The sequence below is a fragment of the Mesoplodon densirostris genome, chromosome 18, assembly GCF_025265405.1.
Source record: "Mesoplodon densirostris isolate mMesDen1 chromosome 18, mMesDen1 primary haplotype, whole genome shotgun sequence".
In the NCBI taxonomy this organism is placed as follows: Eukaryota; Metazoa; Chordata; class Mammalia; order Artiodactyla; family Ziphiidae; genus Mesoplodon; species Mesoplodon densirostris.
Genome location: NC_082678.1, coordinates 13,293,354 through 13,306,272, shown reverse-complemented (window position 1 = coordinate 13,306,272; position 12,919 = coordinate 13,293,354). Strand labels below are relative to the sequence as shown.

At 46.2% G+C, this 12,919-nt stretch overlaps 1 protein-coding gene across 1 annotated transcript in view; it reads left to right on the top strand.

The window, feature by feature from the left end:
- Window positions 1–12,919, top strand: part of TBCD (tubulin folding cofactor D) — a 177,350-nt gene that overhangs the window by 15,168 nt on the left and 149,263 nt on the right. Inside the window, exons 3-6 of the mRNA XM_060081511.1 lie at window positions 1,577–1,674; window positions 2,639–2,740; window positions 4,000–4,146; window positions 6,543–6,598. Coding sequence (XP_059937494.1) covers window positions 1,577–1,674; window positions 2,639–2,740; window positions 4,000–4,146; window positions 6,543–6,598 — 403 coding nt within the window. The remainder of the gene's footprint in view (window positions 1–1,576; window positions 1,675–2,638; window positions 2,741–3,999; window positions 4,147–6,542; window positions 6,599–12,919) is intronic.

The following is a 12,919-nucleotide window of genomic DNA, read 5'->3' as shown; positions in this document are numbered from 1 at the left end:
GTTGCATGCTGCGACTAAGAAGTCCACGTGCTGTATATTGTTCATGTTTTCTTTTATATCCTTGAGGATATTTTGTAGTATTTAAAGTTTATATCTAGTGATTATATCATCTTTGTCATTTCTGGTCATTTTTTTAAATAAATTTATTATTTTTTTTACTTATTTTCTTGGCTGTGTTGGGTCTTCTTTGCTGCACGCAGGCTTTCTTTAGTTGTGGCGAGTGGGGGCTACTCTTTGTTGCGGTGAGCAGGCTTCTCATTGGGGTGGCTTCTCTTGTTGTGGAGCATGGGCTTCAGTAGTTGTGGCATGTGGGTTCAGTAGTTGTGGCTCATGGGCTCTAGAGCACAGGCTCAGTAGTTGTGGTGCACAGGCTTTGTTGCTCCGTGGCATGTGGGATCTTCCTGGGCCAGGGATTGAACCCATGTCTCCTGCATCGGCAGGTGGATTCTCAACCACTGTGCCACCAGGGAAGTCCCTGGTCATTTCTGTTGACTGATTTTCCTTCTTTTAGGGGTCACAGCAGTTTTAGTTATATGTCTAGTAAATTTTTAGTGGATCATGGACATTGTGATTGTTATGTTGTTGGGTTTAAGTTTTTTGTCTTTAAAGTGTTGAAGTTTGGCAAGACAGTTTAGTTAATTGTTTATCTTGTATATCCTTGAAGGTTTGTTAGGGCAGGTATAGCTTTTTCTCTTGTTTTTCTCTAATTTAGCGTTACTACTAAGGAGAGACATTTCTGGAATGTCTGCTGGTTGCTCTGGGTGCTCAACAAGGACTCTGCACTCTGGCCTTGTGGAATTTGAATGCCAGCCCTATATGAGCTATGGGAACTCTGCCTTAGTGCTTCCTGGCAGTTCTTACCCAGCCTAGTGGACTAACCACCATCTTCACCATTCACCCAAAGATTTGAGGGGACCTCTGCAGACTTCCAGAGCTCATTCTCTGCTTAGCTTCCTCTGGCATGCTGCCCTGCAAATTTCAGCTGACTCAGCCTCCTGGAACTCCAGTCTTTGCTATGCTTGAGTCCCCCTCTCTGCACTGGGTTCTAAAAATTACTTTCTGGTGGACGGCCTGAGTGGCTGTAGATTGCAGCTGGTTTGTTTCTATGTGCTGCCTGTTGTTCCAGTGTCTGAAAATATAATTGTCCTGTTCTCTAATTGTTGTTGGTAGTAAGGCAGTTCCATATCAATTATTCCTGTATAACTGGAAGTGGAAATCCTTTTTCTTCTGTCTTATTACATTGGTTAGAACCAGATTGTTACTAGGTCATAGTAGTTGTAGAGGTATTTTCTGTAAAGCATGGTATTAGATATTGATTTTATAGAATAATAATAAAAAATAAGAATATTTTCCTTACATTTTAAAAGCAGGAATGAATGTTGTATTAACTCTAATGCCCTTTTAGAAACTGTGAAGATGAAAGTGTTTTTTTTTTCTTTTGCTCTATTGATACTTGGATTATATAGATTTACTAATATTAAACCATTCTTATATTTCTAAATAGCCCTTTTTTCTTTTGGCATTTTGTTTTAATGTCATGTTTAACAGGAGATATTTTATATATGTTTTTCCCTAGAATGGATGATGAACTTGTTGTTGGAATTTGTGCGAGATAAGAAATCTCCGGCTGACCTCGTACATCTGGCTTTTAAATTTCTTTACATCATCACCAAGGTAATATTTACATAGCACTTTGTAGTTGACAGAACACTTTCTGAATATACTCGGTCCAGAAGTACCTTCCAAAATGGTATCTCTCAGGAAAGATTGTTCTCATACAGAAGTTGTGGGTTTCATGCTTTCTCTTTTTACCATGTGCTGGAGATCAGATGTTAGTGATCCAGGGGACCCTTTGGCTGAAACAGTGCTTTTCAGCATTGTTTTCTGCGTCTTGTATTTGAATGGATCAAGCACCAGCTAGCCAGAAAGGGACGGAGAGGATATATATACATATATACATATATATATGTGAGTAACTGAGAAAAGTTTCTTATGAGGAAAAAGCAAATAAACTTGGAAGTGGAAGTGCTTCTCAGATGTGGATGTGCAGATGGCTTTTCAGGGATCTTGTTATGATGCAGATTCTGAGTAAGTGGGTCTGTGGTGATGCCTGATATTCTGCATTCTTACAGGCTCCCAGGTGATGTGTGTGCTGGCCCATACGTACCATGGGAGAGACTTGGCCATCTTGACTGGGGTTTTGCTTCTGTGGGGCCTGCTGTGTGGTGGAGGGAGGCCTGTGTGCACACTCCTTGCCCTCAGTTAGTCGAATGCAGGGTCTCTCCTGAAGGTGCCACCGCATTTCATGGAAGCCTTAATGAATTTGGGACCTTTTGGGTTCCCGAGGACTTATTCCTTATAATCAAGGTAGAAGCAAAACTTGTTAGTTTGTAACATAGCTATATTTCTGATGAACCAAGATTGGTTGGTCAAATTGGGACAACATATTTATGAAATGATTTAAGAAGTAAAGGTAACTTTCTTATTGTTTAGTCTTACTAAGTTATATCACTGTAATGTGATGTAATTCTCTTTGATCATTGGGTGGCATAGGTGGTGATTTTTGGTAATAGAGAAAAAAATAATTTTGCTACTTTATTTTCTAATTATATAATAATTCAGTGTCTTTATTTGATAGGTTCGAGGATATAAAACATTTCTTCGTTTATTTCCACATGAAGTAGCTGATGTGCACCCTGTTTTAGATATGTTTACAGATCAGAATCCTAAAGATCATGAAGTGAGTGTCCCTTTCCTCCTCCTCTTCATTTCCTGTCCCCCCGACTTATTCCCTGGTTTTCCCTGCTCCTGCACTGGCAGCTTCCTTTCCTGTTTCCTTCAGTTTTATCTTGTACTATTTTGTGTCATTCCCTCTCTTTTCATTTATTCCTTTGGCTCTCTCTTTTTATGTATGTTACTTTAAATTATTTTATTTAAAAAAATGCCCTTTATAAAGAAAACAATAAACCTCCATACAGTGTGATGATAACTATATCATCATCCACATTTTTTAACTTAAAATAGAACTATGTTGGGGGTCCCCAAGACCACCCCAAGTCCAGTGATTTCCTAGGATCACTACAAGAATTGGCATGTAGTCATCCTTATGGCTATGATTTACTACAGCAAAATCAGCAGAGGGAGAAGGCACATGGGGCAAAGTCCAGAGGAAACCAGGAGTGAGCTTCCGGAGTCGTCTCCCCGTTGGGTCATGCAAGGCACTTGTGATTCCGCAGCACCAAGTTGTGAGAACACGTGTGAGGTGTTGTCCACCAGGAAGGTCGTAGGGGCCGGCACACGATTTCTGTGCGGGCTGGTCATGTGGGTGCTCCGCCAGGCACATACTAAAACCCAGAAGGAAAGCAGGTGTTCAGCATAAGCCACATGGTTTGTACAAACGGCCTGGGCACAGAGTGACCCTCATCAGTTAGGGGATGGTGGGAACATTCCCGAAACCCAGGTTCCCAGATGCCCGCCAGTGGCCAACCTTGCAGTCCAGCGTGCTGGGGAGCGCTCTTGGGCACAGGACGCATTCCCAAGGGCATGCAGGTGGTAACTGCAAACTCAGGGAATTGTCTTGCTGTGCCTGTGCCCTGCTCTCCTCTGCTTCTCATGCCTCTGATGGGGAGTCCGGGACCAAAGCAGAATCTTGTTTTACTGACTCCTCTGTGACTGGAAGTTGATCATTTTTTCTTTATTCTTAAGTCTTATGTTTTTTAAATCTTTTTCTCTGTTTTCCATTTTCTTGAAAAGCTGATTGCATGCGGAAGGGTGCCAGTGATGAGAAGCCATTAGACTGACATGTTATGATTTTTCTTTGTTCCTTTTGCTGTTTGTCTTGGCTGGATGCCCCAGGGCACGTGGTGGGGTGCGGTGCTCTGCAGCCTGGCTCCGAGACCTGGCGTTTGGAGGCCTGGGTGGGCGCTGAGCGGGAGGGGGTAGCAGGACTGCGTGGATGCCCTTGCACAGGAGTCATGTTGCTTTGATTTCGCCCTGTAGACCTGGGAGACCCGCTACATTCTCCTCCTGTGGCTCTCCGTGACCTGCCTGATCCCGTTTGATTTTTCACGCCTTGACGGCAACCTCCACAATCAGCCTGGGCAAGAGCGAGTGTCCACCATGGATCGTATCCTCCAGATAGCAGAGGTGAGTGTGGCTGTGAAGTAATGAGCCGCTGACCAGTGTCCTCTCTCATGCCATTAGGGCTTAATTAGGTACACTTGTGACATTTGTTTATTTCTTCAGCCATTGTTACTCTTTTTCAGTGAAGTGAAATTCCATTTCATAACTTACCATGAAACTGATAGTTCCTAAAGGGGTCAGGATGAATTACTTTAGCAAATCTCATTTCTCTGTAGATAGGGCAGATACTCTTTTTTTTTTTTTTGGCAGTACACGGGCCTCTCACCACTGTGGCCTCTCCTGCCGCGGAGCATAGGCTCCGGACGCGCAAGCTCAGCGTCCAGGTCTCACAGGCCCAGCCGCTCTGTGGCATGTGGGATCCTCCTGGACTGGGGCACGAACCCACGTCCCCGGCATCGGCAGGCGGACTCCCAACCACTGCGCCACCAGGGAAGCCCGGTGCAGATACTCTGATGATAGCTTAGAAGAGGTTTCAGGGGGTAATGGTAAGACAAATTAAAGGTCCATTTAAAATCTAATTTTTAATTTAATTTTTAACATTACATAAATAATACATGATCATTGTAGGAAAATCAGAAAATAAAAGAAGCAGGAAAAATATTAAGGTGAAATCTCTCAAATACCAAGAGATAGCACTTGGGTTTTTTTTCAGACTTCTCCTGATACAAATGTTATGTGTGTAGACATAGATTACTGTCTTATCTTCTGCTGTGGGAAATATTACCCTGAACTTGAGTGGTTTAACACAGCACACATTCATCATCTCACAGTTTCTGTGGGTCAGGAATCTGGCTGTGGCTTTGCTGGGCCCTGTCCTTCGAGCTCTCCCCAGGCTGCAGGCAGAGCTCACCTGGGGGCAGGTCGCTTCCAAGCTCTCATGGTCATCACAGGAGTCAGATCTCGAGGGTGTTGGCCAAGGGCTTCAGTGCTTTGCTGGCTGTTTGCCACTCAGAACCCACCCTGCCCGCCCCCCCCGCCCAACGATGGCAGCTTATTCTGTGAAAGCCAGCAAGGGGCAGGGTCTGTAGCAAGATGCATGTCACACTCATGTGTGACCCAGTCATGGAAATGACATCCCACCCCTGCCGAATTCTCTTGGTTGGAAGCAAGTCAGCGTGTCCTCCAACCACGTGGGAGGGATTACACGGGACGTGGGCACTGGTGGGCAGGACCAGGGCCCATCTTAGAGCCTGACCCTGACACTTACTTATACTAAGCTTCTTTGAGCACCTGCTGCGCGCCAGACACTGTTCTTAAGGCTTTTCATACATTAACTCCTTTCGTCCTACTTAATGAGGCAGTTGACTGTTTTTATCCTCATTTTACTGAAGAGGCAACAGGTGTAAAAATAAGTGACTTAGCCAGCTCACTTTCTCACGTGTGGTGGATATAAATTTGAACCTAGGGATTTGGCTCCCTGCCTGTTCTTCACAGTGCTCCACGCGGCCCCTGTGTACTACGGCCCCTGGTGTCCTGCTGTTCTGGGACCTGCTTTTCCCCTGAGCAGGACTGTCTGAATGTCTTGTGTCATTAAGTAGACGTCTCCCTCAGAGTCTGTTTTTTTTTTTTTTTTTTGCGGTATGCGGGCCTCTCACTGTTGTGGCCTCTCCCGTTGTGGAGCACAGGCTCCGGACGCGCAGGCTCAGCGGCCATGGCTCACGGGCCCAGCCGCTCCGCGGCATGTGGGATCTTCCCAGACTGGGTCACGAACCTGTGTCCCCTGCATCGGCAGGTGGACTCTCAACCATTGTGCCACCAGGGAAGCCCTCCCTCAGAGTCTTTAAGGGAAAAGGTGCTCCACTGTATCTTCATTTCTAAAATAGTCTTTTCTAGATAGGTGGTTTGTTTCTAGCTGTGTTCCGTTAACCCTTTGAGTGCTTGTCTCCTAAGTGGGATTGCCTGGGGAGAGGACCTAATTTCTAACAATTTGTCCTCCAGAAAAAAGATCTTTTAAGTGTATCATTTGGAAAACAGTTGAGATGAGAAGTGGAAACCTCTTAAGGTGTAATTATTGCGGTAAACTTTGGCCCTCCTGCGTCTGAGTGGGGCCTCCTAGCTGCTGTGAATGCCAGAGTGCTGGTGGGTTCCAGGAGTGTTCTGTGCACACTCTGGGTAACAACATACACTCTTCATTTTTCTGCTGCTTTTGAAAATGTGGGTTTCAAGGGGTGTAGCCACACGCTGTATGAGGATTGGGCGCTTCCCTGAGGGTGAGCACACACGTGGCAGCTGCAGCCCTGAGCTCATGTTATGAGTGGTTCGTGCAGCTTTGGAATCTGGCCTCTGTCTGTGAGCCTGGGCTCTTGTGGAGCTGCTGAGTGTGGGACCAGGTGGCTGAGTGGGTCCCTGAGGTCTACGTCGTGTGTTTAATGGTGCCTGTTCTTTACGCTTCCTTGTAGTCCTACCTGGTCGTCAGTGACAAGGCTCAAGACGCAGCTGCTGTCCTCGTGTCCAAGTAAGTGCTTTCTGAGAAGGTTTACTGTCTGTGTTACTGTGTGTGTCTGTTGTTATCAGAGAGGATGCTGGGATGATAGGCTTGGGGAAGTCTTTGCTGTCCTGAGGACTCTGCTGCTTTCCTTGAGGGAACCCAACGCTGTTTGGGTGCAGGAAACCTCTGAACCTGATGTGATCACTGACAGTGCTGGTTAGGGGCTCAGGGTCACCTGACGCTGGGTTAGGAGCTCGTGGGCCAGTCAAGGGAGTGCAGATTTAGAACAGGTGTAGCAGTTTTGCCGGGGCCAGACCTCCCCTCTGGGGGGGTGGGGGGGGTGGCAGTTAGAAGAGCCTTTGAAAGTCACTTAGAAAGCAGTCCACACCATGGTTTGTGGAGATCATGGGCTGTGATTGCGTCATTGTGGCTTGGGATAAAAATCCCCAAACATCCCGTGTTAACTAAAAACAACAGGCTGTGCCTGAAACAGGCAAAGATGGGTTTATCTGATGATCTGGGTAAGATGACCCAGGCAGCAGGGCCTGGAGTCTCCAAAAAAGTTCCAAAGACACTTGTAAGCTGAGTAGACTTGTTTCATGAAATGTGAGAATGGAAGAAAGCAATTTTTCTAAATTAATCTTCTTCATGACATGTGATTTAAAGTATGTATATAGCATAAACGAGTTAGAAAATTTGGCTTTTTTCCCCCTCTACATTTGTGAAAGTTAAAAATTGGCTCTAAAAGCTTTTGGATGTTTTGGTCGGGAAAACAGGGCAATGCCTCCTTCAGGGTCACCTTGTCTTAAGTGTGTAGCCGTGACCTTGCACAAGGTGGGAAGAGACATGCTTGATTTATGGGGCAGTTGGGGGCATTGGTGAGGTATTTGTGAAAGTACTGGCTAAACCAGAGGGCAGAGCCTAAATGCAAGAAGCTGATTTTAGGAGTGAGGAAGGAAACACCTGAGCTCGCCTGTGATGCTTACCCTGGGGGAGGAGAAACTCACTGACAGAGGCTTCTCATGGTTTTGACAAGGAATGAAAAAGCGTGGCTTTCTTTCTAACTGTGAAAGTAATCATGTGTGTTCAGGAAAATAAAGAAAAGTAAAAAAGCACAAAATAAAACTCACATGTACTGTCATCCCCAGAGATGTAACTGCTCTGTCCTTTGTCCCTCACTGCCCATGGGCATGTTGGTCTGTGGCCCGTGGGTACACTTGCAGGGTTGTTCCAGGTGCCGGCAGGCAGCCCTGGAGCTTTGGTCAGTCTTCCAGATGCAATTATGGTGTGATCTCTTCTTCCTCCAACCCCACTGTACATGTGGACTTTTTGTTAGTAAAATTAGCGCCGCCTGGGACACTCTACATGAAACTTTGTACTGTTCTGATCAGCTGTATTTTCTCCTTCCAGTTTTTTTTTTTTTTGTATTTATTTATTTTTGGCTGCGTTGAGTCTTCGTTGCTGCGTGCGGGCTTTTCTCTAGTTTTGCGGCGAGCAGGGGCTACTCTTTGTTGAGGTGCGTGGGCTTCTTATTGTGGTGGCTTCTCTTGCTGCAGAGCATGGGCTCTAGGCCTGTGGGCTTCAGTAGTTGTGGTGCACGGGCTCAGTAGTTGTGGCACACGGGTTTAGTTGCTCCGCGGCATGTGGGATCTTCCCAGACCAGGGCTCGAACCCGTGTCCCCTGCATTGGCAGGTGGATTCTTTTTTTTTTTTTTTTTTTTTTTTTGCCTGTACGCGGGCCTCTCACTGCTGTGGCCTCTCCCGTTGCGGAGCACAGGCTCCGGACACACAGGGTCCGCGGCCATGGCTCGCGGGCCCAGCCGCTCCGCGGCATGTGGGATCTTCCGGGATCGGGGCACGAACCCGCGTCCCCTGCATCGGCAGGCGGACTCTCAACCACTGCGCCACCAGGGAAGCCCGGCAGGTGGATTCTTAACCACTGTGTCACCAGGGAAGTCCCCCTTCCAGTTTTATTGAGATATAATTGACATACAGCACTCTACAAGTTTAAGGTGTACAGCATGATGATTTGACTTACATACATCATAAGATGATTATCACAGTAGGCTTAGTGAACATCCATCATCTCTCATACAGATACAAAATTAAAGATACAGAAAAATACTTTTTTCCTTGGGATGACAACCCTTAGGATTTACTCTCCTTTTTTTAATTGGATGAAAGATTCTTTAAATTTTAAACTGCTTTACAATTTTCAAAAGTTTCACACACATGATTTCATATAATCTCATAAGAATCCATTTTCCCCATAGCCCTTTATTGCCTCTCCCCCCAGGATTTACTCTCAGCAGCTTTCATGGATAACATACAGCAGTGTTCATTATATTTATCATGGTGTACGTTACAGACCTAGTACTTATTTATCTTACAGCTGGAAATTGGTACCTTTTTGACTGCCTTCCTCCAGTTCCCCTTTCCCCACCCCTGCCTCTGGTAACCACAAGTCTGATCTCCTTTTGTATGAGTTTGTTTGATTTCTGATTGGTTCTTAGGGATGAATTCCTAGAAGTGGAATGAACATTCTAGGGGTTTTAAATGCAGCTACTGGAAAGGTTGAGCCAGTCGGAAGTCTCCTTTTCCCCATATTTAGCAACACTGCGTGTGATCTTACAAATGTTTACTAAATTTGTTAAATGAAACATATCTTTATTGTTTATTATCTTTTATTACCAGCAGTACTGACGGTTTGGTAGAGTTCTGCTGAGCTTGACCTGGTGGAGTATTGCACCTGTGGGTGGGGGAGGTGAAACCCTAAACCCTTCTTCCCTCCCTGGTGTCCTCCAGAAAGGTGGCAGCTGGAGACCCTCGCTGCCTGTCCACGGCTGGCGGGATGCTCCCCCGCCATCTAGTGGTCGGACGAGCAAGTGTTCGTGAGGTTGAGGCCTGTTTTCCACCCAGCTCCTGCCGGTTTGCCAGGTTGTAGGTGCAGCCAGTTTTCCTCACTTCTAGAGAGGGCTGATGCCCTCAGGTCCTAGAGCTGCTCTGAGTAACCCACCTCACGGGCGGGTTCTGACTCGCATATTTCTGTCTTTTTTGGTGGGTTGTAAACAGTGAGGCCCTGGGTGTGAAGGGTGGTCACATGTGGCCTTTGTCCCCACTGGCATCTGTTTTCTGGTATTTCACGAGGGAGCTTGCCTGTCTTACTCTCTCTGCCGTCAGCTTTTTTTTTTTTTTGTGGTAAGTGGGCCTCTCACGGTTGTGGCCTCTCCCGTTGTGGAGCACAGGCTCTGGACGCGCAGTCTCAGCGGCCATGGTTCATGGGCCTAGCCGCTCCGAGGCATGTGGGATCTTCCTGGACTGCGGCACAAACCCGTGTCCCCTGCATCGGCAGGCAGACTCTCAACCCCTGCGCCACCAGGGAAGCCCTGCCGTCAGCCTTGATTGCTTCCTCTTACCATGTGCAGTTCTGGAGCCGCACCTATTTCCTTTCATTAACTGGAACCTTTAAACATTAGCTGCATTTTCTGTAACTTTGATGTTACATTTACGCCAAGACGTGTGGATATAGGTGTTATTTTACAGAAACTCTTCAATGGAAAGATATGCCTTTATTCTTACTGATTACATTAATTTTAAAAAGATATTTTAAATTTAACTGTAAAATCAAGGTATGCTCCAAGTAGGAAAGTTGGAAATTTTGGAACATAGAAAATTAGGAAAACCCCACACGTTTATAATTAGAATACACAATACATGCGTTGTATTTTTTTGGTGTTTTTCTGTGCTGTTATCGTATGGAGTTTGCACAGCACAATCTCTTTGAGTTAGCACCTGCATTTTCACTTAATTTCACGTTACCGTTGATTAAATGGCTCCTTTAGATTCCACTGTTTTTAGTTACTCTGACCAGCTTTCTCACGTCCTTCCTCTTATAAGCAATGATGTAATGACTAGCTTTGGTTGTAAACCTGTTTTGGTATTTGGGATTATTTTCTTAGGATAGACCCTTAGAGGTGGACTTCTGAGTGACAAGACACAAGGACATCATTGAGTCTGTACACCTGTCGCTGGGTGACTTTTTTTTTTTTTTTTTTTTTTTTTTTGTGGTACGCGGGCCTCTCACTGCTGTGGCCTCTCCCGCTGCGGAGCACGGGCTCCAGACGCGCAGGCTCAGTGGCCATGGTTCACAGGCCCAGCCGCTCCGCGGCATGTGGGATCCTCCCAGACTGGGGCACGAACCCGTGTCCCCTGCATCGGCGGACTCCCAACCACTGCGCCACCAGGGAAGCCCGCTGGGTGACTCTTGGGAGCGTGTTTTCAGGACTTCTGCAATCATGGGCAGCCTCAAGAACAACCCTCTTCCCCCAGTTGGATTGTGCATTGTTTTGTTTATTACTAACATTTAGTTTGTATTTCACTGATCGCTGGTGAGCTTTAACACATGAGTCTTATTTCAGACATCGTATGTCCCGTGTAGTGACCTGATTTCTAATATCTGTGGGCTTCTTGGTGCTTTTTCTCCAGTAGTATGAGCTTTCTCTGTGAAAAATGTTAGCTAGAGAAGGGTGTGATACTTCCTCCAGTGCGTTGGTAGCCTTTTACTTTCTTCTTTGGACTAAAGTTTTAATTCTGATGTCAAAATAGTAACTTTTTTCCTTTTATTTATTTAGTTATTTTTACTTTTATGCTTGAAGGCTTACCCTATTAAGAGATTTTACAAAGAATCATTTATATTTTTCTACCTTTTTATTATTTAATATAGAATTATTAATTCATTTGGAATTTCTTTTGGTATAGGATATATGATAGATTTTTTTCCTTCTTACAGGTAACTAAATTCTATCACCATTTTGTGAATATTTAACTTTTCCATTAATTAATTTAAAAACACACACAAAGTAAGTTCTTACACAAAATAGGGTTTGTCACTTCACCCGTACTGTTTCATTCTCAGACCAGATACTCACTCTGTGGTAACAGTACTGACAAGGGTCCGGAGCAGCAATGTGTCCCACTGGTGTTTTGCCCTTTGTCCCTCTGGTAGGTCTAGTCCTGTAGTTAAGGTTTTGCTGATCACTCTTGTGGAGATTACCTTCCTGAGAGAAAGACAGTGGGGTCTCTAAACACCTGCACATGTTAGCTGAGTTCCACATTGAAAGTAGATGTAGTCTGTGATGTAACTTTTCCTAAAAGGGAAGCAAGTGTAGGATTCAGAGATCCTTCAGTTTGTGTAGAAGGGTCTCGTTCTGTGTGGTACATCTGTGGGATAAATATTTTCTATTTTTGCTTATCTGTACTTTTGGACCTCTGCTGCGAACATAACATTTTCTTTTTTAGAGAGAAAAATAAAAAATATAAAATAACCTATTTGCTTAAATCTTTCAAAGGAGCCTTAGGTTTTTACTGTAATTTGGAAACTCACCTTGTGTGATTTTGCCCAGGAGTGGAAGTTGGCCGCCACAGGCTGCACACACAACATCAGCCTCCTGCCTGCTCAGCAGATGAATGGGTGGAGGAAGCAAGGTGCGTGGCCCCTGGGTGGCTGGTGCTGTGACTCACATCTCCAAGTTGGGCTTTGGGTCCCAGCAGGGCCGCTTACCAGCCCTGTGGGCCGTTCTGTGCCTGTGACCTCGCCTGTCCTGAGGGCCACCCCACTGCCTGCCCACGTGCAGGGTGAGTGCCGGCCAGCTGTTGTCTTCAGGCTGAGGATCAGGTCACTGTGGGTGTGACCCTCATCCTGTGGCCCCCTCCAGAATCAAGGGGCTTTAAACAGGGCCAAGGACATTGAGATAGGGTATATATTACCAGTTATCCATTTTAGATGATCACTCTGAGGTGCAGATTTTATGAAATTCCTGGGCCCTCTTCTCAGACCCGCCGTAACACAACTTCTTGTCCGGTGGGGGTGGCATGTGAGTTCGCCATTGTAACCAGCATCCTGAAGTTTGGTAACTCCTCGGTGACCGAGTGTCTGGGTGTGTACCCTGATGGGGGTGGGCGAAGACAGTCGTGGCAGCTTTGTTTTACTGACACGGAGACCTTCTGTGTGGCCGCAGTGTAGTCCCTGCGCTGGCTGAGCATCTTCTCGCGCGGGGCGGCGGTGGCTGTTTTGAGGGAAGAGGGGCCTGTGGGGGCTTCTGGTCAGGACAGGAGGCTCCTGCAGGGGTGCAGAGGACAGAGCCAGGCATGTCGAGTGCTGCCCTCAGGGTAGTGCCACCTGGCGTGTTTCTGTGGTATTGGTGCCGAGTCCTCTCTGGGTGTGGTCTGTGGGGGCACCTAGGGGAGCGAGAGGTCCTCACAGGTCACCTCCCACGATGCTGTCCCTACGCCTGCTGTCCTCCCCTCACTCAACTGTTTCCTTCTCATTGTTTGCCTGCTTCCTGTGTT